General features: G+C 37.4%; 1 protein-coding gene across 1 annotated transcript; it reads left to right on the forward strand.

Moving 5' to 3' along the window:
• The first annotated feature begins 6 nt into the window (after positions 1-6).
• LOC100303693 (actin, alpha cardiac muscle 1) lies at positions 7-4,793 on the forward strand. The gene is made up of 7 exons (XM_010711583.2): positions 7-76; positions 550-698; positions 1,542-1,866; positions 2,488-2,649; positions 2,762-2,953; positions 3,943-4,124; positions 4,476-4,793. Exons 2-7 carry the CDS (start codon positions 570-572, stop codon positions 4,617-4,619), a joined length of 1,134 nt encoding a protein of 377 aa, XP_010709885.1. The 5' UTR covers positions 7-76; positions 550-569; the 3' UTR covers positions 4,620-4,793.
• The last annotated feature ends 17,752 nt before the right edge of the window (positions 4,794-22,545 follow it).

Consider the following 22,545-nt stretch of genomic DNA (forward strand, 5'->3'; position numbering starts at 1 on the left):
GCTATAAAGCGGCAGCTTCTTGCCCCGCCGGCACCCAGGCGCTCCTCGGTAACCTCTCGCTGTCTGTGCTGCTCCGGTGAGTGGTGCTGTAAGGAGGGATGGAAGGGATGGAGAGAGAGAAGAATGGATGGGGGGCACCGACGGGAGGCACTGACCGGCTCAGCTTGTGCGGTTGTTACCGGTGCTCTGCCTGCTCCTGCCGCGAGCACGGGGACGGGGACACCGCCCTCTGCCCTTCTCCACCCCTCGGGAGTGGCTGCGGCTCGACGGGGCGCGGTGCCCCGCCGGTGGCAGAGTGCGCTGGGCAGAGTCGGACTCTGAGATACCATTTCGCTCATCCATTTTGATCCGTGCCCTGAGGGTTCCGCTAGTGATGCCCTAAGTTAGCGTTCTGGGTGCCTTTTGAAGCGCGAAGGCAGCTGCCGACGGCTCCCGTCGGAAGCCTGCCTGAGCGTGGCCGAACCCCGCGGGACCCGCCGAGCCACTCGCTTCCCGTGTTCCCGGAAGGTGCCCGCAGGGGTCTGTATGCGCTGCCGCGCTGTCTTGCAGGTCCGTGCCTATCAGCCAAGATGTGTGACGACGAGGAGACCACCGCGCTGGTGTGCGACAACGGCTCGGGGCTGGTCAAGGCGGGCTTTGCTGGGGACGATGCCCCCAGGGCCGTGTTCCCATCCATCGTTGGCCGCCCCAGGCACCAGGTAAATTCCTGCCCAAGGACAGAACCAGGCTCCATTCTCTCTTCAGGAGTCAGCCCCACTCCTTAATTCTGCTCTTCTCCTGCCACCCCAGCCTTCTCTTCCCTTGTATCCTACTGACACCTTTTCTGTTGTCTGTGCTGCTTCCCTACATTTCCCTCTTTGGCTTGCCATCGTCTTATCTCTGTCACTGTCACCCCTTGTACCAGTTCTTTTCAATTCACTAGTATCCCTCATCTCTCCCACAGTGAGTCCAAACCCATTTTCCTCCAGAACTGCTGCCCACACCATTCCCTTAGCTAGACATGCTTCTGGTGTTGGTTCAAAGGCATCTCCATAGGCTGAATTTATCCCACCCATCCAACCCAATGTCCCACACATCAAGCCCTTGCATTTCCTCTGCTGCTTTTGTCTGTCTCTGCCTTCTTACCACCTTCTAAGCCTCTTTTTCTGGGGTCCCCTTTCATTCTCCTTGTATTTTCTCACAATTTGTTCAAAACACAGAAAACACAGGGCTTTTTCTCCTATAATTTCTGTGGCAAAAAGCTTAATGTGCTTTTCACTATCTATTGAACTTTGGTCCAGAAAGAGGTAGTTGAAAGTGAAGGACATATATTTTAAAAAAAAAAAGTGGGAGAAGTCCTTTGATCTGATTAAAGGAAAAATAATTTCAAGAGAGAGCTTCAAGATCTGTTGAGCTAGTATTTTAATAAATATCTTTAACAGCCTTGTAGTGGCATTACTGCTTGTACCTTTCTGGAAAATAGCATAGTTGATTGAGGTGTAAATCTAGTTCTGCGATGTTGTCTTTCTCAAGTCATGTGTTCCTGTATTTTGTTCTTTTAGGGTGTTATGGTTGGTATGGGTCAAAAAGATTCCTATGTGGGTGATGAAGCACAGAGCAAAAGAGGTATCCTTACTTTGAAATATCCCATTGAACATGGCATCATCACCAACTGGGATGATATGGAAAAGATCTGGCACCACACTTTCTACAATGAACTCCGTGTGGCCCCTGAGGAGCACCCCACCTTGCTCACAGAAGCACCCTTGAACCCTAAAGCCAATCGTGAAAAGATGACCCAGATAATGTTTGAGACCTTCAATGTACCTGCTATGTATGTGGCAATCCAGGCTGTCCTGTCCCTGTATGCCTCTGGTCGTACCACAGGTAAAATAGACTTTCCTTTCAGGACCCACAAACCCTCCCTCCTTCCCACTCCAAACACATGCACATAGACAAACATACAAAGCAGCATTCCAGTTTGCAGAAAATTATGCTGTTGGCTTATTTTTTTTTTTTTAAGATTATGTTTATTAAAGGTGACTAACTAGCAGGAAAGCTAGTCTGTGGAAGGAACTATATGAATTTGTCTGCGTTGGTTTAAAAGAAAGGCGCTAAGAAACTAATTTTCCTGCTGCTTGTCATGCAAACAAGGAGACATCACTGCAATTAACACAAGTATTACACCAGTTTGAGTTTAAATTGGGCCTAAGAGTTGCCCTTTACTGGATCAAGACGATCACTACCATCAATACACTTGCTGCTCAGTGTAGTATTGGGAGGCTATTCGTATGAATTCATTAAAAGTCTGTATGAGACAATTTTTTATGGGGATTGTTTGACCAAACGGGAATATCGGAAGGAGTTGGCAAGACCTGCATGTCAGTAGCTGGCTAAAATAGAACCACGCTGCTTTATACTACCTGAAAATGTTCTGTTGTCTGTAGTACTGCTGTATTGTAAGGTTTCTAAGGTGATTCCAACTGATTTCTGGCATTTCTCTTTCAGGTATTGTTCTTGACTCTGGCGATGGAGTCACCCACAATGTGCCCATTTATGAGGGGTATGCTTTGCCTCATGCTATCATGCGCCTGGATCTGGCTGGCAGAGATCTGACCGACTACCTCATGAAGATCCTCACAGAGCGTGGCTATTCCTTTGTGACAACAGGTCAGTCCTTCAGCTTGACCTCTTCTGAATATCCTCATGTCTCCCTTGACCCATCTTCTTTCCCTGGTATTTTGCTTCTCCAAAACTTGATTTGATTTCTGTGTACCTGCAGCTGAACGTGAGATTGTTCGTGACATCAAAGAGAAATTGTGCTATGTTGCACTGGACTTTGAGAATGAAATGGCCACAGCTGCTTCATCATCCTCCCTGGAGAAGAGCTATGAATTGCCTGATGGTCAAGTGATCACAATTGGTAACGAACGTTTCCGCTGCCCTGAAACCTTATTCCAGCCATCCTTTATTGGTAAGTGCTTTCAGGAAATTCTTCTTTCAGTAGGAGGTGCAAATGAATCAGAAGTTGTAGAAGGTGTCCCATTCCTCTTCCTTTTTATCTACGTTTTGCACAAAATCAAGTGTAATTAGGGAGTTTGATTCTCTTCTTCCTGTTAGCTGTGGCTAATGTGATTACTAGCTGGTAATTAGCTGAGCTCTGGACTCCTGTTGGAACTTTTAGGCCAGCTTTTAAGTTCACAATTTTTAGTGATGGAATGTGACTGACAATGTTGTCAAGTCACCAGTGTCAAGAACAGTTTTCAGTGCTGTATTTGTACCACCTATACTATTCACTACTTCAAACACTATCTGGTTCCATGAAGAATTAAAATGTGTGCCAGAAAAAGATATAAGGAAGAAGTGTATATTTACATACACTGAAATTAAATCTAGCCACGGACAAGATGGCTGGTTTTGCTGTGTGTAGATGCAGCTGACGGATAACAGCAAATGCTTATAATCTAAGCCCCAAGCAACAAATGCAGTTGTTCATCAGCTGATGTGTTACTGTGGATTTAGTGTCAGTTCTTTCAGGAAGCACCTGTTAAAATTATAAATTGGAATGCAACCTATGAACATTTGCTTCTGGTTTCTTTTTACTTATCGCCTAATATTAACATCTTCATCCATGTCTCGGTCTTGCCTTCGTGTTTATAAATGGTGTAGACTCACAATAAGTGAGTATCTTATGTGTCTAACTATTCTCTTACTGCAGGTCTTGTCTTTTCTTTGCACATGCATTATGATTCTTAGCTTTTTCTAACAAAAATATTAGTTTTCTAAGCTTGTCCTACAGCTTTGGGCTTGTGGTTTTTTTTCTTTTTCTTTTTTTTTGTATTTTTCTGTACAACTAGTAATCAATAAGCAATTGTAGAACAAAACAATAAAAGTTCATATTTCTAGTGACCTTTTCACAAAGACCTCTTTAATAATTTACTGATCAGCTTCTCTTTTCTCAAGGTATGGAATCTGCTGGTATTCATGAAACTACCTACAACAGCATCATGAAGTGTGATATTGATATTCGTAAGGATCTGTATGCTAATAACGTCCTCTCAGGTGGTACAACAATGTACCCTGGTATTGCTGATCGCATGCAGAAAGAAATCACTGCACTTGCTCCCAGCACAATGAAAATCAAGGTGAGGACTTTGACTCTACTATAAAATATGAATAAGTTTGGGGAAAATGTCCATGTCATTAAATTGGGATATAGGAACAACTCGTAAATGAGACCATCAGCTGAGGGCAAATAAGAAGTATTGTCATTTAATTAACATAATTACATTAACGAGAAGCAATTGTTACAAATCAGGAAAATTGATCTGTAGATTTACTTAAAGAATATTACGTTACCAGGTGCTGAAGACCAGTACGTTACCATACATTCTTACTTAAAGAAACTCCTAGCAGCTTGGTGTGTTGATGATGTGGATTAGTTGTGCAGGAATACAACTGTTAACATAGGATTTTGCTGTTTCTCTTCATCCTAGATCATTGCTCCACCTGAACGCAAGTACTCTGTCTGGATTGGTGGCTCCATTCTAGCATCTTTGTCCACTTTCCAGCAAATGTGGATCAGCAAACAGGAGTATGATGAAGCTGGTCCATCCATTGTCCACCGCAAGTGCTTCTAAGCACTTTTCCCTACATTTACTTCCCACTCAGGATGACAGTATGCTTCTTGGAGTCTTCTGGCAGCCCTTCCTGAACTTCTCCGTCATTGTACAGTTTGTTTACACACTTGTGCAATTTATTTGTGCTTCTAATATTTATTGCTTTATAAATAAAGATCTGGGACTTGCAACCTACGAATGTTTCTGATTGTTTTATTGTAAGTGTTATTTGGTTAAAAATGAGTCTGTGAATACCTTGGGATTTGGAAACTCCCATCAAATTTGTCATGCATATCTTTCTAAATGATGTGGACATATTAGGTCATATTTCATACTTATAGTTTTAATTTGTAAAGTTGAAACAAAAGAACTATCATTTACTAGAAAAAAACCTTGAGGGTAGACCTAAGGAGTGAAACAAGAAGGAAACCTCTCACACTCACTGAATGGGCTTAGAATTGTTTTTTTTTCCATTGCGTTAATTATAACCCAAATAATTTAATATCAACTTACTGAAAGCCAAAGCCTCTCAAGAAGGATTATGCTAATTCACCTAGAAAGCAATTTATAACTAATTAACTTAGTACTTGAGAGTCATACAATTGTTTTCTGTGGGTTATAAATATTTATGACAAAACATTATTTCTAACTGACAATTTACTCATTTTCTTCCATCTTCTCAAAGCCAGAAGCCTTAGTTGTACTAATGCAAAGAACCGAACTGTTGCTGTGTAAACATATAATTGTTATTGCCCTGATTAGTTGCACATCATCATTCATATGTCTCAGGCAGTTTCTAATCCATAATCTTTGCTATTCTTATTACCTGACCTACATATGCTTTTCATGGGCTTCTGTGTTCCTCACCATGACTTTTTTATAACTGCGCTCATTGTTTTAAAAAAGTAATACCTAAAAGGCAAAGAACCAGAATCACCTGGGAGGTTTTTATCAAAATAATGGAACTAATCAGTATCATAGCTTGAACTGTGTACAGACTGGAGTTAGTCTAAACTTGATTTAAGAAATCAATTAAAGTATGTATCAGTACCTGTAGTTAGGCACGTGCTTAGCTAAGGGCCATTACAGGTGGTTAAAAACATGAGATTTAATGCTAATTTTATTCTCAAATGCAAATTGAAAAAAAAAGATTTAGTAATAGATAGTTTAAATAGATGAACAGAAACTTTTTCTATTCCTCCTACCTCTTAATCTTTGGAAGGGCGTTTAAACTGGTCATTTATTGTGATCTGCAGTTAAGCAGAACTGGTCTTATCTTTTGACTAATTTAGACATGTTTACTACCTGTCTCTAGTTTACTTAATAATAGAAGGCAGTTGAAGCCAGTTGGCTTAGGTACTACTGTAATTCCCTACCACTGAAATGTATTTGAAATATTTAGCTGCTTCGAGTTATTTATTTGATTTTAGGCGTAGAAGGTGGATGGAATTGTTAAATGTAAATGAAACTTGAACATAAATCTGAAATATACTGCACAAAATGTCACTGAAATCCTTCTACAAACAGAACTTTTCACAGTGCAGTAGAGATTAATTATCTGTGAATCTCTTAAGGGAAGGTCAACATCTACCAGTGTTTTCAAGAAGGTTTCCAGAGTAGGACATTAAGCTGAAATTCATATAATTGAGGAATTGTATGTTTTGAATATATATAGGAACACCAGGTTTTTGAACAAGAGAAAATCAAGTGTTCAAACATAAATGACATTAAATGAGCTTTTCTTGCTTAGTCTTGCTTACTCTTTGAAAGATATGGCTGATCAAAGAGGTCATCTCAGGTATTACTGTGAATTAATGAGATGATACTGGACATAAATTGCGACTAAATGGAGCTTAAAATGTTAAACAAGTATGCAAAGGGCTTAGTAAGTCAGGCCCTGTGGATTCCTGACTGCCTGGCTCCAATAGGTCAGGAATGGCAAGCATACGGCTGGCAGCACTGCTGTGACTGGTTAGAATTTTATACTTAAGCTTGTGGGCATAAGGAGGGAACTGAAGGAAGTCACTGATTCCATGACTGGTGAAAAAATTCTTTCCATAGAAAGTTCTGGCTATGTAATTTACAGTTTATGGAGATGGATAGGAGCAGCAAGGATTATGTAAAATATGGTATGCTTGACCACAAGTAGGGTATGATTAAACAGTACTGGCACCTTATCCTTTTTCTCTTCTTATAGCATGTTTCCAGATATATTCAATTTTAATGCAGTTATCCCATTATCAAATATGCATTCGCAGTCAGCGCAGTGAAAACTTCAATAATTCAGTGGAATGGGAAGTATGATAACTATTTATGGAAATAAAACTTGGGAAATTTTTAGAACTTTTAAATATAGATAATGCAACTGACCAGTTTGATGGAAAGGAATTTGGGTCACATAAGCTAGAACAAAATTCTGCTAACAGAACCTATTGCTGAAATGTATCCTGCTTACGTTTTACAGCAAGACTCAGTTATAGTTGTTAATGTTTTTTATACTAAATAAAGATTGAGTTTAAAATGATCGCTTTTTAACAGAAAATAAGGACGTTTCAGAAGTTTCTTGTTAGCTCTTCAAGGCTCTTTTTAAAAAAAGATGGTACAATAGTCGTCATAAATTTGATAGTTATCTACTTTGTGCTAATCTCTAAAAAGGATGTTACATCTAAAGCCTTAAAAATGCCACCCTGAGGCTAAGCACTAGTATGAAAATTTTTATCTTTAGAAGAATTTAGAAAAATTGAATCCCATAGCTTATGGATATAGACTAAGAGAGATTTATAGTAAAAAATTTAGATAACCAAGTATATGTGACAGTCAGATTAATCTACAATAATCATGCAACAATAGAGAAAAGATAAAAAAAAATTTACGTTTACTTTGCTGCTAGGACAGATTTAATAGAAGGACCAGACAGGAAGAGATTGTTGCTTTCTTCTACTAATAGTTAAATCCATGCTGGAGCATCTCATCTCTGGATTATTATCATTATCTCTGTTATTATCAAGATAAAATATATATGTAAATAATATATACATATGTATATGTAAATAGTGAGTGATTAGTAAATCTCACTCATTGGACTCAAGAAAGAAGCAATTCAGGCAGCCAATATACAACCAGTTATCTTTTGCTTTTTCTCATGAGGGTGGTTATGACTGTTGACACTTGCAAATTTCGTACAGAAATGTTAATTATTGGGGGAAAAAAACATTGATATGTAGTTAAAAGATAGCTTTACTTTGTGATTAGGCTGTCCTGTGTGAAATGCATAAAATGATTTCAGTAGACATTAGCAAAAATTTAATATACGTGGTGATGACCTTATTTTTCATCACAAAGGAAGAGTTCACACAGCCAACTACGGAGAGTTGAAAGAGAGGCAGAATTACATGTCAGAAATTGCTCTGCTGCTACTGCAACTAATTTTGGCTGTCTTGGAACAGCTGAAGTTGCAGACACTCTCTAAAGCACAGTTCCTCAGTTTCCCTATCAGCATTGCCATTACACCAGACGAAGTCTGAAGGACACTGCATAACTCACGAGGGAATCGAGACCCTTTGAAAAAAAATCCAGCATATTCCTCATTCTCTTTGACAATACTCTTACTGGTGATCTCTTCCTGATCAGAAGGGACTCAGAACTAATCTCTAAAGTACTTCCTTATTGCCTTGCTACCTAAGTTTTATCAGGTACCTTCCATGACTTACTTACGGTTAAAACACAATTTTATGGTTGCTAAAACACAGTTCCTCTTCTCTAGTAGAGGAGAGCATACTACTCTCCATTTGATATTCCTTGGATGTATCATAGGTACCTCAGATGAATTGGGAAGTGGGAGAAAAGTCAGTTCATTTTATTCAGAGGAGGAAGGAGTCTGGAAGCAACACACTGTTGGGACAGTCAAGGTGGGGAGATCATCCACAGCATCCAGATCCACAGGGGCTTACAGCACTAGGTGTCAAAAAAAGGAGGAATCAAGCCATATTGTCACATTTACATGATAGATGTCTTTTGATATTGAATATCATGCAAGTTGTCTATTTGTTTTGATTATATAAAATATTTCCAGGACACAGGTTTCTACCTTTAAAAGTTAAGTTTCTATTTAATAATAAACAAACAAACAAATAAATAAATAAACACTAAAGAGAATAAGGAACATCAATTTTTAGCAAGAAAATTGTCCATCTTGACTCATGTATTAAAAATATTTTTGGTTAGTAAAAAAATTAACTGTTAGATTAATGAACTGAATTACTTCTTTTGAAAAGCCAATGCAGTATGGTTTGCAGTGCTCTGATTTTCAGGTAAGCCAGAAATTACAGTCATTGCAGGAATAGAAACCTCAGCAGATTTTTAAGCACAGAGATCTCAGACCATAAGAAAAAAAAAGTACTTCTTACTTTTATATGAATTATGTCTTGAATTTACTACCAAAACAAGGAGATCCTTCACTGTCAAGGAACAAGGAAATCCACCTGCAAGAAAACATTGTTTTCCGTTAGTTAAACCACACCATTTTTATGGCTGTAAATTTATTGTGGGCTAAAGAATAAATGAAATAATGTCCTCCTCTGTCTTCTGTTACACTCTTAACAGAAAACACCTTTCTTGTGCTAAACTTTTGACTCCATTATCTGTATTAGTTTGACAATTAGAATAACTGATGATGTAAATTAATATCATTAATTTATTTGGTAGATCACCATTGGTGTGAATTCAACTTTATTTGCTGTTTCATTCATAGTTAATACACTGAACTCATAACAGATATGAGTGTGTGCACGATGTTAATATTCTTAGTGACTGAATCAATAAGAAATATGTAGTAGTTTATTATTTTTATTGTGATATAGCCATTAACTCCAACAGTAAGGGAGTTAAAAGAATCCAGTTACTTGAAAGACAGTTTCCCCCTTTTGTGTCTATTAACATCTTTGATACTCGTAATGCTATATATCTTCCAAAAGAAGATGCAAATTTTGAGGTATGAAGAGATAAAGTTATGATTTTTCAGATCACTGAAATCTAGAAAGAGTTTCTTGCAGCTGGATAACTGAGGAAGTGATTGTGAGAAATAAAGTTTGTGGTTATATGCTTTAAAAAATTTAACAATTTATTTGAACCATTCTTAAATTACCATATATACATACATGGGAAAGAATATTTAGTAGGAATTTTATGTTTAATATGGCTTAATATGACTAAATGTCACAATCCATTACAATGAAATACTACAAGTTGCCCAGATATGCTATAAAATTATGATTTCTTGTATTATAGACATAGAAACCACTAATATGTGATGAAGTGGTTTACAAAAGTGATTTACAACACTTATTAGTGTTGAAATGATTGGATTGGAGCTATCTTGTGCAGCTTAGCTCTATATGGCAACTAGACAAATCGCAGTAATGCAGCAGTAGCTCTTGGTCTTCTGCCGGTATATTTTGGCAGCTAAATTTAATGGTCTTTGAATGAGACTTATGTGGTACTGATGAATTCACTGTACATAGGAAAATGAGTTGTTATGTTATTGCTGGTGATAGTCTTTTGCATTTGGTTCCGAGTTCTCTGAAATACAAGTATTTTCTCTAAGTTTTCCCTTTACCTTCTCTTTGCAATTGAAGAATGCCTCTAACTCAAACACAATTTAGAGATCATGTCTGTATAACATGGCAAATGAGTATCTCTAGCAACATAACATCATGGATTTTGGAAGGACAAACATTTCTTGCCAGAAAATTCAAACACATTTGATTATCACAGAACTGCTGATATTTTGTAGCCTGAATTCTAAGAAAGAACTCAATTCCCACTTTGATTTTATGCTTGAGGTAAAATCTAAGAACTTTAGAATTTTGAGAAAAGATCAGAATTTGAGTATTTTTAGTCAAATGTGACTTACAGTCTGCAGTCAAAAATCCACAGAAATATGATCTTCAGATGTAGCCTAAATACACCACATACTGCTGGAAGTGTAAAAAGTGTCCAAAGTCATGTTGAGAATGTGTGCTGTGTCTAGTGTCACATTCAGTATTTTAAGATCTGCAGCAATAGTTTTGTAGAATTTTTCTTTCTAATAAAATGTAATATCAGCCACAGTCATCAGCTTGCTAGACAAATTTACTTCTTTTCATTTTAACTGAGATAATGGATTTTGCCCATTGTACTAGCAGTTACTAGAAACAGGAATCTATCTTCTGAACTTATTTTTGTAAATAAAAAGAAATATTAAATGAACAGGAATAGTACCCTGAAAGATCTTCCTTTTGCTAAAAGGTATACTTTGCTTGTTCTGTCTATGTATATTATACAAAGCACGTACAACGTCCTTTTAAGTACTAAAAACATGATTTCTTTTACAAATAATAATCCAAGAAGATGATTGTGCAGTATCCAAATAGGGTCATGTGGTGACAGGGAAACAGTGGGTGCTATTAAAAGCCTGACATTTATCATTCACAGTGGTTAAATTTATCATGGTATTTATGGCATTTGCCAATCTAAGTATAGAGAATGCCACAAATACTACAGAACAGATAAATGCTGACTTGTGGGTGATGTGAAGATTGGATGCCATTTTGGGTATAGTGAGCACGAATTAATAGAATTCTTGATTCTTGGAAATCTAAGGAGGAGTGTTAACAGAATTGCCACCTTGGTCTTCCAGAGGGAAGACTTTGGCCTGTTTAGGAGACTGATTGACAGAGTCCCCTGGGAGGCAGTTCTGAAAGGGAAAAAAAGGCCGGACACTCTTAAAGAAGGAAATCTTAATGGCACATGAACAGTCCATTCTCATGTGTTAAATGATAAGCCGGTGGGGAAGAAGACTAATCTGACTGAACAGAGCTTTGGCTAGAACTGAGGAAGAAAAAGAGTTTGTGGCCTTTGGAATAAGGAGTAGACTACTCAGAAGGACTACAAATATGTCATGAGGCTATATAGGGAGAAAATTAGAAGCCCAGCTAGTGATTAATCTGGTTACTGCCACTGAAAAAAAAATGCTTCTATAAATACATTAGCAACAAAAAGAGGACTAAGGAGAATCTCCACGCTTTGTTGAATATGGATATGGAAGGAAGTACAGGGATAAAATATTCTCCAGGCTCAGGGGGTGAGCATGGACTGCCACTCACAAGTCTTTACAGATGCAAGTACAATTCTGTCCCTCCTTAACTGAAGAAGGTGTTGTGGTGATTAAAACCATGGGTATTAAGCTGGATAAAGGGACTTTTTTTTTTCTTTTTTCCTTTCTTTTTTTTTTCTCTGCCACAGTTTAAAAAGTATAGGAAAAACCTGAAAGCATAAGGTCGTAGCAGTGAAGAAGGAGCTTTTTCTGTTAGATAATGGAGGTGTTAAGGCTTTTTCTTTGATAATCTCTTAAGTTATTGAACGCATCTGATTACTGCAGATGGCACTGAAGAGTGTATAGTTAAATTCCTGGGCTGGGGACAAAATTTGTGTATTACAACAAGGCCTACTTTCCATCCCTGATATGAACTCTTTACCTTAATTTAGCATTTTCTGCAAAATTCCTTGCTATTTACACACACACACACATACAAACAAAGGTGAGAATCTATGTAGTGAAAGCAGTGGAGGGAAGTATACTGAGGAAAGAGAGTACTATATCCAACTTGAATCATTTATAAAATATTTTAGTATTTTCCCAGATCATAGGTTGATATCTTTAAAAATCACTTGAAGAGTGGAATGTGTTTCACTTTGGTAAATATAATTTTGGAAGACTGGAACTACAAATATAACTTAAACGTAGAACAAAAAAAATGCAGTGTATTTTTGTGTTGATAATAAAAATACTGGGGGCTTGAATCAATTAGAATATTGCTGTTGTTTCAAAGACAATGATACTAGCATATAGTCTAAAGCACATGAAAGCATGACTATTTTATTGAAGCTCTTTTTTTTTTTAATTACTATGTTTTAAATCTATGCATACTTCTAGTCAACCATCGAATACGGAGGCTGAAAAAAGTGAAGTGGAGAAGCTCTGTTTTCATTTTCTCCGACTGTGTCTCTTGGACCAGATCCTAGTACAACTTGCTGCATGTACTGAGAATTAACATCAATGCTGTTGTGTGCACATTTTGAATTGTTTATTATTCCCGTCAAAATGCTGGAGGTTTATGTGTTATATTAAATGCAGTGATATGCATCCAAAAGTGCTATTTCACTTTTGAGAAAATGATTTTCATAATAAATGACAAATATCAGAAACATTTATTCTTTTAAGTAAGAATGTACTGCTACGCAGTCACAAGACAATTTATAATTTGAGTAATGTACAACTTCATATTTGTCTTTTCTATGTATATTATGATTTGGCTTTCCAACTTACACATTTGCTTAATTAAAAATAAAAACAAAACAAAAAAAAGTAATACTGAGCTATTCATAGATACTGTAGCAGTGCACCAGATTTGCTGCAGAGCCAGCTGTGATGTGACATACCATCTCTGCAGGACAGTCATCTCTGCCTTGTGCTTCAAGTACATTGGCACTTACTAGCACTGGAAAAATTGCTTTTCCCTGCAATTGCTTTTCCCTAGAGAAAAGAACAATTAAAAATCTTTAAGTATGTCTAGATATATTCACTTAATGTATGTCTCTGACCTACTCTTCAAAATGAAAGAAAAATATTTCTTATCTATCACATCAAAGAGAATATCTTGCTGTATATTATATATATATTTTTATATTATATATATTTTTTCCAAGATAATCTAAAAAACTGAAGAAAACTGTATTGTTTGGCTTGGGAAGGGGGAATCACAGAAGAAGAAATTTTTTAAAAGCGGAAACTAATTTTGTGTTCTTTGCTTAAGGATGTTTCTGTCATCATGGCACAGTGCCACCACATTTATCTTAGCTTGTTGGTCTCATTGTCTCACATAGTACAACATGCTGTATTAAATGCATTTTCCATTCAACAGGAACTCTGCCTGCCTGATATCTCTGACTCATCCACCTGTCTACTTGGTGTTCTTTGAATTAATTGATCTATCTTTGAGCTCATGTTTTCTCTCATGCCTTGTTTGTCTCTGTGGCAGTTATATTTGGATTTCACACATTCAGTGTTGCCGTACGTACTGCCTTCAAGACCAGGGAACATTTTGCAGTGACATTTCAGTTACTGTGACTCTGGACTTAGCTAACTTGTTGGTGTAATTAGTCTAAATGTGACTCACAATTTTTTATTAGAGCCCTGCGGGGACTTAGTTTTTTTCTCTCCACCTGGATTAGCCTTCCTGTAAGCTCTTTCTCCTTATAATACAATTCCTGATCCATGACAGATCCGTTGCTCAGAGGAAATACATGAAATAATGAAATTTATCAAAAAGTACTAATGAAACACAACAGACTGATAACTTATCCATGTTTTCATGTTATATTACTTAGTGACATATTTAATTAGGTAAGGTCATTATCAGCAAATATTTGAAGTCACTAGCCTGGTCTTTGCTCCCAAAAATTCTAGCATGAATGTCCTTATAGTCCCAGTGAAATAAGGGCTGGAAACGACAGATTCTTCTATATCTGAATCCTCATAAAATGTTGAGTGTTTCAGAGTTTTGGAAAACACCGGATAGCTGTGTTGCAATATGAGACATTGAAATCTATGTCTGAAAATGCTGGAGAGTGGAGGTTTATAACATATTTTAGTCCATTTTATGAATTATAATTCTAAGGATAGAAGATGGGGCTGACTCAGATATCCTCACTGGAAGTAACAAAACAATTATTTTATTTGATTCCTAAATCTGAGAAGTCGCACTGTGTTGTTGAAAATAAATTGCAGAAGCTATAATTATATTTTACAGTGAGGATTCCCCCCATTCTCATCTTAAAACATAGTTCCTCAGTTATCTACACCAGTCACCTGTAGCCTGAAAGCTCTCCTGACTTCCTGTGCAGGAAGTTAAATGCTCACATGACATTTGACCACAGTGAGGTTATACTGCATTCCCTCAAATGCCCTGGTTCTGTTTTGTTGGCTCTCTGTAATTTCTTATTTGGCAGAGTGAAGCCTGTGGGATAAGACAAGTTTTCCATGGACCAGTTCTTAGACACTTCCCCAAGAGAATCTGTTCTGTTTTGTGCTGTACAAGAAAGAGGAGAGTAAATCTGGAAGGGGAAAGAGAGGCTTATTGTCCCAAGGCAAAATGTTTGGACACAACCTGAATGAATCTGTACTGAGGAAATTGTGTGCAAAATTGAGAGGCTGACTGAAGAAAATAAAATTCTGTGGTTTTTACCGTGTGACCAGCAGGCACAGAAGCATGCAAGTGCAAGAGATGCTTCAAAACCTGGAAAATAGGAAAAATAGATAAAACACAAAGTGTTCTTTACAATAAATCTCATTAATTGATACAAAATAATAAATTGATAAAAATGTATGCATAAAATGTTCACCCATTTGCATGCAAGTGTAGGTCTATTTCACTGTTCTCACTGCTGGAACCTTTGCCACTCACTTGACTAGCATTTTAAATGACAGGAAGTACAGAAAAGGCATACAGCCTGGCAAGTGGTGATGATGGCGTGCTCTAGGTCCCCTGCCACCCCACTGGCTGTAGAACGGTCCCCCAAGGGTTTCTCCAACAGCTATTGGCACTGCTGTGCATGGGCCACCTGCCCTCACCAGCCCCTGGCCTCCTGGGGATTTCATGGAGAAGGCAGAGGAAAGGGAGGTACTTCTTGACATGCTCAGCTTTCTGCTCAGGTGGGCAGATACATCTTTCAACTAAGGAAATCATGGGGCAAGGTACAAAATAATTTTTTTCCTGTTTTTTTTCTAAAAATCGTTGCTACTTTGGATATGTTCGTCACAGGAAAATAGACCCTGATTTCTTGCAGGGAAGTGTGAAAGAGAATGTAAAGAGCTGCAAAGCAGAAGTTCTAAATCTTGAATGAAAAGTAAATACCTGGTTAAAAATGAGGTCAGATTTGCATAGGATGTGTTCAATTCAGTGCAGCCCTAGAGCAACTGTTACCTATGCGAGACATTACAGGGACTTCTCCATTGTCTAGAAAAATAAACTGTAGCTTCCAGTACCATAGTGACATTATGTAGAATGAAGATTTTTTTTTTAGAAGCACAGAAATAAAGCATGCACAGTTTGACAATGTTTTATAAATTACTGAATTTATTTTTTTCTCTTCTCTCCCCTTCCCCCCCCCCATGAATTATTTCCTTCAAAAATAGTCAAAAGTAAATGAGTTTTGGTAGATGCTGAAAAATATAGCAGGCAATTGAATATTTCACAGCTTTAAAAGTATGGAAAAATTTCTATATAACCACTTTGATTTTATGGGGTAGAAGAAATTGAATACTTAATCACATCTTTTTAAAACCCGGGAATTTATATTCATAGAACATTTTGATACTCCAAAATTGATTTTCCTTCATTTTGAAACAGAAGCATTAAAAAAATTTAAGAATATCCTGGAATTTTTTTTGTTTAGGAGAGGTTAACAAATAGTGTTTTGAAAATGTAACACTCTGCCCAGCACTGAAAAATGCAGTGTGTTAAAGGCAGTTGTGGAGTTGATAAAAAGGCCAGTTTCATCCCCACTTGTGAAACTCCAGATGTGCATGGCTTGGAGTAGTTCTAGGAAAACATTCTGGTTCTATGAATTGGTATTTTTCAGTGTGTAGACTTGTAAATGAGACTGAAGCTTCTAGACTAAAGACATGTCATTGTTGAATACTTACACATCACACTGCCATAAAATTATAAAATTTAAATTCACTTGATTTTTTTTTTTTAATATTACATGTACTATTGAAAGGATATCAGATTATTCTGCTCAACTGTATATTCTTGATCCACTTGAACTGAAGTAATTGAAAGCATACTTCAATAGTTTTCAACGTGGGACTTAGGAAAAAGACTAAAATCACATGGAATTTGAATGCATCCTCCTCACATAGGCCTTTCAAATTGTCCTAACAATCTCACAGAAGAGGATTCCTAGAGAACAGGAATTCCTATGGAATGCTTTAGTTAATATTATGCCATATTTTTTTGTGTCAAATGAACTCTAATTATAAAACACTCATTGACACGTGTTTGCACGTATACAACTGTATATGCATTTGTACTTTATATATCTAATGAATTGTATAGCATTTATATTTTGTATAACTGTAATGAATTGCATATCAAATGTATTTCACCCATTTTTATGGTAACTGCAAACCTTTGAATGACAAAAGGATTTTAAAAATTCTTATGAGCTTCCACTGTTACTGAGTTTTTCACTCCTACTTTCATAGTTTACTTTTGAATCAATCATTTGCCTGCCCTAGTTATTTCGAGGGATTACTTTAGCATAGCCTCCATTGGTATGTTTTAATGTAATGTGAATTCCCTTTTAAGACTGGTGAGATGTGGAGGGAGAGGAGAAGAGTGATGGATATCAGGAAAGCTGAAGACGTGGTGATATGACAACCCAAATAAATGAAAGCAACTCTGCTGCAAATGATGTCACTGAATGGAAAGCATCTGGATATATAAGGATGCAGCATTTGGAGAAAGACAAATGTAGGGAAGGCAAAGCAGTAGTTCAGAAAAGAATGATTGATGTAATGCATTCATATTGAAATACAGCAGCATAACTTCTCATAAATGATTATTCTTTTTCCACAAAATAGAAGAAGCAAAGGCTGCTTGCAGTTCCAGTATACGGAACTTGGTTCTTATTACTGAATCTTTCTTTTTGCTATTTTTGCTTTTTTTGCAGCACCCACTTTCTCATCATTAACATTTGGCCATTAGTAATATTCAAATGTCCTGGTATAAGTAAGATCTTATGAATTTTTGAATTTTGACCACACAAAAGTCAGAACTGACATTAGTAACTCAAAAAATTGACTACCTTAGATATTATGATACGAATTGAAAATAAATGTTTTTGAATTTATTATTGTCATTGTATATGATTAATTTTCTTCTGGTTATTATGTATAGCTTTTTTATTTGTAAGAAAAAGAGGAAAATCAGGTTTGACAAAAAGAATCTTGCCAAGATTCTGTATTGATTCTAGTGGCCATATGATTAGTTCTTATTTTACCATAAACTGCCAAACATTTGTACAGGGCTGCATATCTTTTTGAATATGTGTCTTTGAAAGAATGGAGCTGCAATTAGAAAAGTGAGATATAAAACATTCTCTAGATAAAGCAGTTACACTTAGATATTTTAAATTCTTTTAGTTCATAAAATTATGAAGTTTTTACTTAGTGCTGGCCTGCCTCATGAATACTTCTTGTACCAGTTCCCAGCTGGCAAGATTAGTTGTAGAAATTCAGTGTGACATATAAGCCCTAACATTTATTCCATCTTTCCTAATAACATGCATTGATTTGCTAAAGAACTTTTCACTCATAGCATTCTTCAGTAGTAAGCAGTAGGCATGGTCCTAAGACTGATAACAGTCTTGATTTCATTTTTAGGGTAAATGTTTCCTCTGTTTATGCGTTGTACGAAGGCCTGACTTTTGTGCAGCTGGTGCCTTACTGTTCCCTAGCATGGCATGCTTCCATTCTCATATCAAGGAACATAAATACTTGCCTTGATATTGGCAGTTTTGATACAAACACTACTGTCTACAGGACAAGAATCTGCTACATGTTTCTCAGAATCAAAGTGATGGTGTTGTGGTCTGTTGTTGCTTTGTCTTGAAAGCAGATGACCTCTGGCAGCGCATGCAGGACTTGCACCTTTTCAGAAGTCTTTTCTCTTCAAATGCACTCTCTGTGGTGTGAAACAAAGAAATTGCCTTTTGTAGAAATTTCATAGAAGAAAAAGCATAGAGGATTTCTGATTAAAATGCACAGAGCAGTTGTGTCAGGGTTGCACTCACACAGCAAGAGGAGAATGAACACACAACTGTTCATTTTAATGAGGAAGTGCAGGTGGAAGAAGATGACCTAGATGATTTTATGAATAAAAGATATAATCTGATGCAATCATTTCATTAATACACACATGGCATCAAATGAAAGCAGAGTAGCAGATGGCTGTGAGAGGTCTTAGATAGGCGTTTTCAGTTTAGTAGCTGACTACTTAGATTTTGTGGATTACACCAAATGCTATCAGAAAGAAAGCATTCATCACACTGGTCTTTGAAAGATAGTATTCCACTTTTATAAAAGTAATGCTGGAATATCTCACTTTTGTGACACTACATGGAAAATGCAATCACAAAGCTGCTGTAGGGCTATACATTCCACTAAAACTTCTGGAAGAAAAGCCTATTATTAATATATCCTATTATTATAGCCTATTATTCTTAAGTGATAGCTTGCAATTTTCTTTGCTCTCAGTTTTCTACACTTGGTAGAAATGGTTTTATAATACAATCATGAAATACAGTATTGTCATTCAAGTTTTGAATCTAAGCCTGGCATTTATATATTTGCTGTAATTTCAGATACACCATGTACAAGTGCAAAACAAAGATCACCAAGGAAGGTGATCAGAACAAAATGGAGATTTGTTCTGAGATAAAATAAATAGAAAAAAATAAATCTATATTATTAAAAAGATATAGTATTTGGGGGATGCTTCTGTAGGATCTGGACCTTGTTTTCACATGAATTAATCTCAGCATAGAGAACAACAAGGTGGGAACACAGTGATTCTTTACACAATCTGAAAGCAGGTAGGCAGCAGCCAGCTGGCTACTTTGCCCTGCCCAAGTCATGCCATCAGTACTGGGGCTGCAGGGAGTCTGATACTAGAGCCAAATGTGTCGGTGCAGGCCCTGTCTGCTCAGCCCTGTTTTGAGGAATGCATAGCCTGGGAGATTTGTTGGCTTCCCAGCCTTTTGCAAAACCAAATCAGGGCAAAAGGGCTGGATTTCTTAGAGAGAATCTGTCCTATCGCTTCTTAGAGACAGATTAACCTCAGTTTGGCATCTGAACTGAGGACACACACAGTCTCATTCTCCAAATCTAATCCAAGATCAGCTCCATCTGTATTATGTTAACATGAATTAATATTGAGGCAGAGCCATCTTTGAATACATGTGGGAGCTGGAGTTCTGATTTAGTTTTGGAAAGGTTGTTTGAGCTCAGTTGCTGTCTTGACTTTGGTTTGGTGAGTTCTTTTTGCTGGTTTGAGGTTTGTGAGGTTTTGTTATGAATGTGTATATGCTGAATTTAATCTGCAGATGAATAGTCATTCTCTTCAAATGCAGAGCAAACCAAATATAAATACATTCTCAACTCCAAAGCCTGCACTTGGGAGTGTGAAGCCAACTTTGTTTCCTTTTTATACAGCTGACAAATATGTAGAACTGGACAGGCCTGGTCCAGTTGCTTCAGTAGGAAATGGTTCTTTGTAAGCCATGAGCTTTTTAAGACTTAAAATGCTGATAATCCTGCTTGTGAATGAAATATATGCATGATTTTATAACGTGAATATCGTACATGATGCAGATATAGCATTCTTAGCAGCCTCCTCCTCTGCAAATCATGGCTTTATCATGGGCTGAAGTATTCAGGGAAATGGTGGAAAATCTAATAAAAACCCCAGGAAGCTGAAGATTTTCTTAAGTCTACTGTTCAAACTTTGGACGCTTGTAATTTAGGTATTTGTCAGAGAAGTCTACAGGTTGCTCTTACACATACGGTGAATAATGGGAATGCAAATAATTACTTTCCAGTCACTTAAAATGTGTGTTAGCATCAAGAAAGTGACACTCAGATTGAAATTATCTTTTTGCCCACTTTTACAGAGATCTGAAGTCCACAAACTGTCAAATGTAACGACAAGTGTCCTGTTTCTGAATAAGGTGGTGGTGTGGCATTTGAGGCTACTGTTAGAAAAGGAGAGGTCAGCTGTTTCAGAATGAAATACAACTCCTGCAAGAGTAGACCTGAAATATTTAACTTTAAAACACGTATAAATAAAAAAAAATTCATATCGGTATTTACATGTCGTAACATTCATTTATGTTACCTCCCCTTTATGTTTCTTACCACATACAGCAAATATTGGTTAACTGTTCATCAAAAGCTCAGTGTTTGGTTTGATCAGAATTTGATTCCTTTTTGTTTGCTGGTCATAAAAACTCAGATATGTATGCTTTCTATCCTGAGACTATTTAACAGCTTCCCTTTGTAGGAATGCTTATACTTGACTGTGGACCAAAATCTCCTCTGTGCTCTTCAGTAATTTCTGTCAAGGTCTTTTTCTCTGTTTGGTTCTCCAAATAGGATTATCATCATTAGCTTATTAGCATACTCCCTGCCCTCTCTCCTTCTGCACATGCATTACTGCTTACTTTCCTGTTTTGATCTCTGTTATTTTCAGATCCCTCTCCATAGAGACACTTTGGGGCCCATATGAAAAACATCATGGCTGGTAAATAGATACTGGAGTCCTCTTAAAACCAAAGGAACAACACCTATTTTATTATTTTTTTTTCTTTATGGTGTTGCTGCAACAGCAGGTTTACAAACACACGCACACTGCAGGAGGTGTGAGATTCAGGTTTAAAGAAGGATGTAGTCAGGATTTAAGAAAAAGCAATCGTGTAGGAAAGAAACAATCCAGATTACTTCTTAACAGACTCTTGATTGGGTAAGATGAAAAATCTACCATTTTCTGTGCAAGTAGAAGTATTCACTATTCTTCTCATATTTGACACTTTCCCATTTCAAAGATTTAGGGATCCAATCAGGCAACAGACCCCAGTAATGTGAATCAGAGACCATCTGCACACATCAAATGAAAAGACAAACTTTGAGGTGTCTAAAACACACCAATGTCCTGTACATTAATGAAGCTTGGTCCTATTGTTTAGAGAACACTTCACATCATTAGCACAACACAATATTGTTTCATGAGAGAGCTGCAAAGTAAAAAAAGGACCACACTGTTTACAGTGGCCTAAACAGTTCTGCTTTGGAAGAAAACTGATTGCACTGAGTTTGGCAGCAAGAACACTATGATCAGACTGATTTGAATTTTTCTTTTGTTCATTTTAATAAGATCAGTCAAGCAGATAAAAAGCTATAGTTTATCTTTGTGGAAATGTAGAGAACACACTTTAGGCTTCACCACCAGGAAAGAGTCAATCCCAGCTGATGTCAGTGGTTTATCTGAAATTGTATGGGAGTGTCTCAGGTACAGTCTCTAAGGATAGCTATAAAATAAAAATATTTTAAACATATTGTAATAATTTGGGGGAATATGTAGATGTTTTATAATAAAGGGATGTCTTTATTCTCGTGCTGTTTAAAGATGCTTTGAGCGAAGATTTGGTGTCTTTTCTAACTTAAATCCAATCTAAGTCTCGGAACTATCTGAAATGGCTATATATGTTCACTTCTCCTTAGCAATTCTTGTATTATATCTGTGATCAGAGGAGAGTAACAATACAGTTTTAAGACCGGTATTCCCCAAGGGTAAGCAGTTGTTCTAGATGAAATTACTGCTGCATGACACTGCTGTTCCGGGGAGCTTGCAGAGCCCCACAGTCCCTGAGACTGCAGCTAGGCACGGGGGCACAGCATCGCGGAGTAGTGGCCGCGGGCCAGCGCCGGTTCCCAGGGGGATGCTCCCCTAGGGCCCGATCCCAGCGGCGGGGAGGTGGCCGGAGTGGCCTCGCCGCGAGCAGGGCGGGTTCTGGTCAGGCGAAGAGCTGCTCGTTGGCGAGAGGAGGCTCGTGGCTGCTGGGTCAGGTCTTCCTCCGCCTCCCTCCTCCTCATTTATTTACTTCATTTGTTTTATCGCATTTATTTATTTATATTCACGGGAATAATAAAAAATGAGAAAATCCGAACGCTGCTTTTGGCTGCTCTCCACCAACCTGTCAGTGACGCAAGCGGAGACTACTTAAAGGCAGATTAGAGGCAGCAAGACATTAAAAGCCAACCTTCCTCCCTTCCCGCCGCGGGTCCGCC

The sequence above is a fragment of the Meleagris gallopavo genome, chromosome 5 (assembly GCF_000146605.3).
Source record: "Meleagris gallopavo isolate NT-WF06-2002-E0010 breed Aviagen turkey brand Nicholas breeding stock chromosome 5, Turkey_5.1, whole genome shotgun sequence".
Classification (NCBI taxonomy): Eukaryota; Metazoa; Chordata; class Aves; order Galliformes; family Phasianidae; genus Meleagris; species Meleagris gallopavo.

Excerpts from the sequence above, each read along its gene's own strand:
- LOC100303693 (XM_010711583.2), top strand. The coding sequence starts at position 570 with ATGTGTGACGACGAGGAGACCACCGCGCTGGTGTGCGACAACGGCTCG. Across the intron at positions 699-1,541 it reads TTGGCCGCCCCAGGCACCAG|GGTGTTATGGTTGGTATGGG; the intron begins GTAAATTCCTGC and ends TTGTTCTTTTAG. Across the intron at positions 1,867-2,487 it reads TGCCTCTGGTCGTACCACAG|GTATTGTTCTTGACTCTGGC; the intron begins GTAAAATAGACT and ends TTTCTCTTTCAG.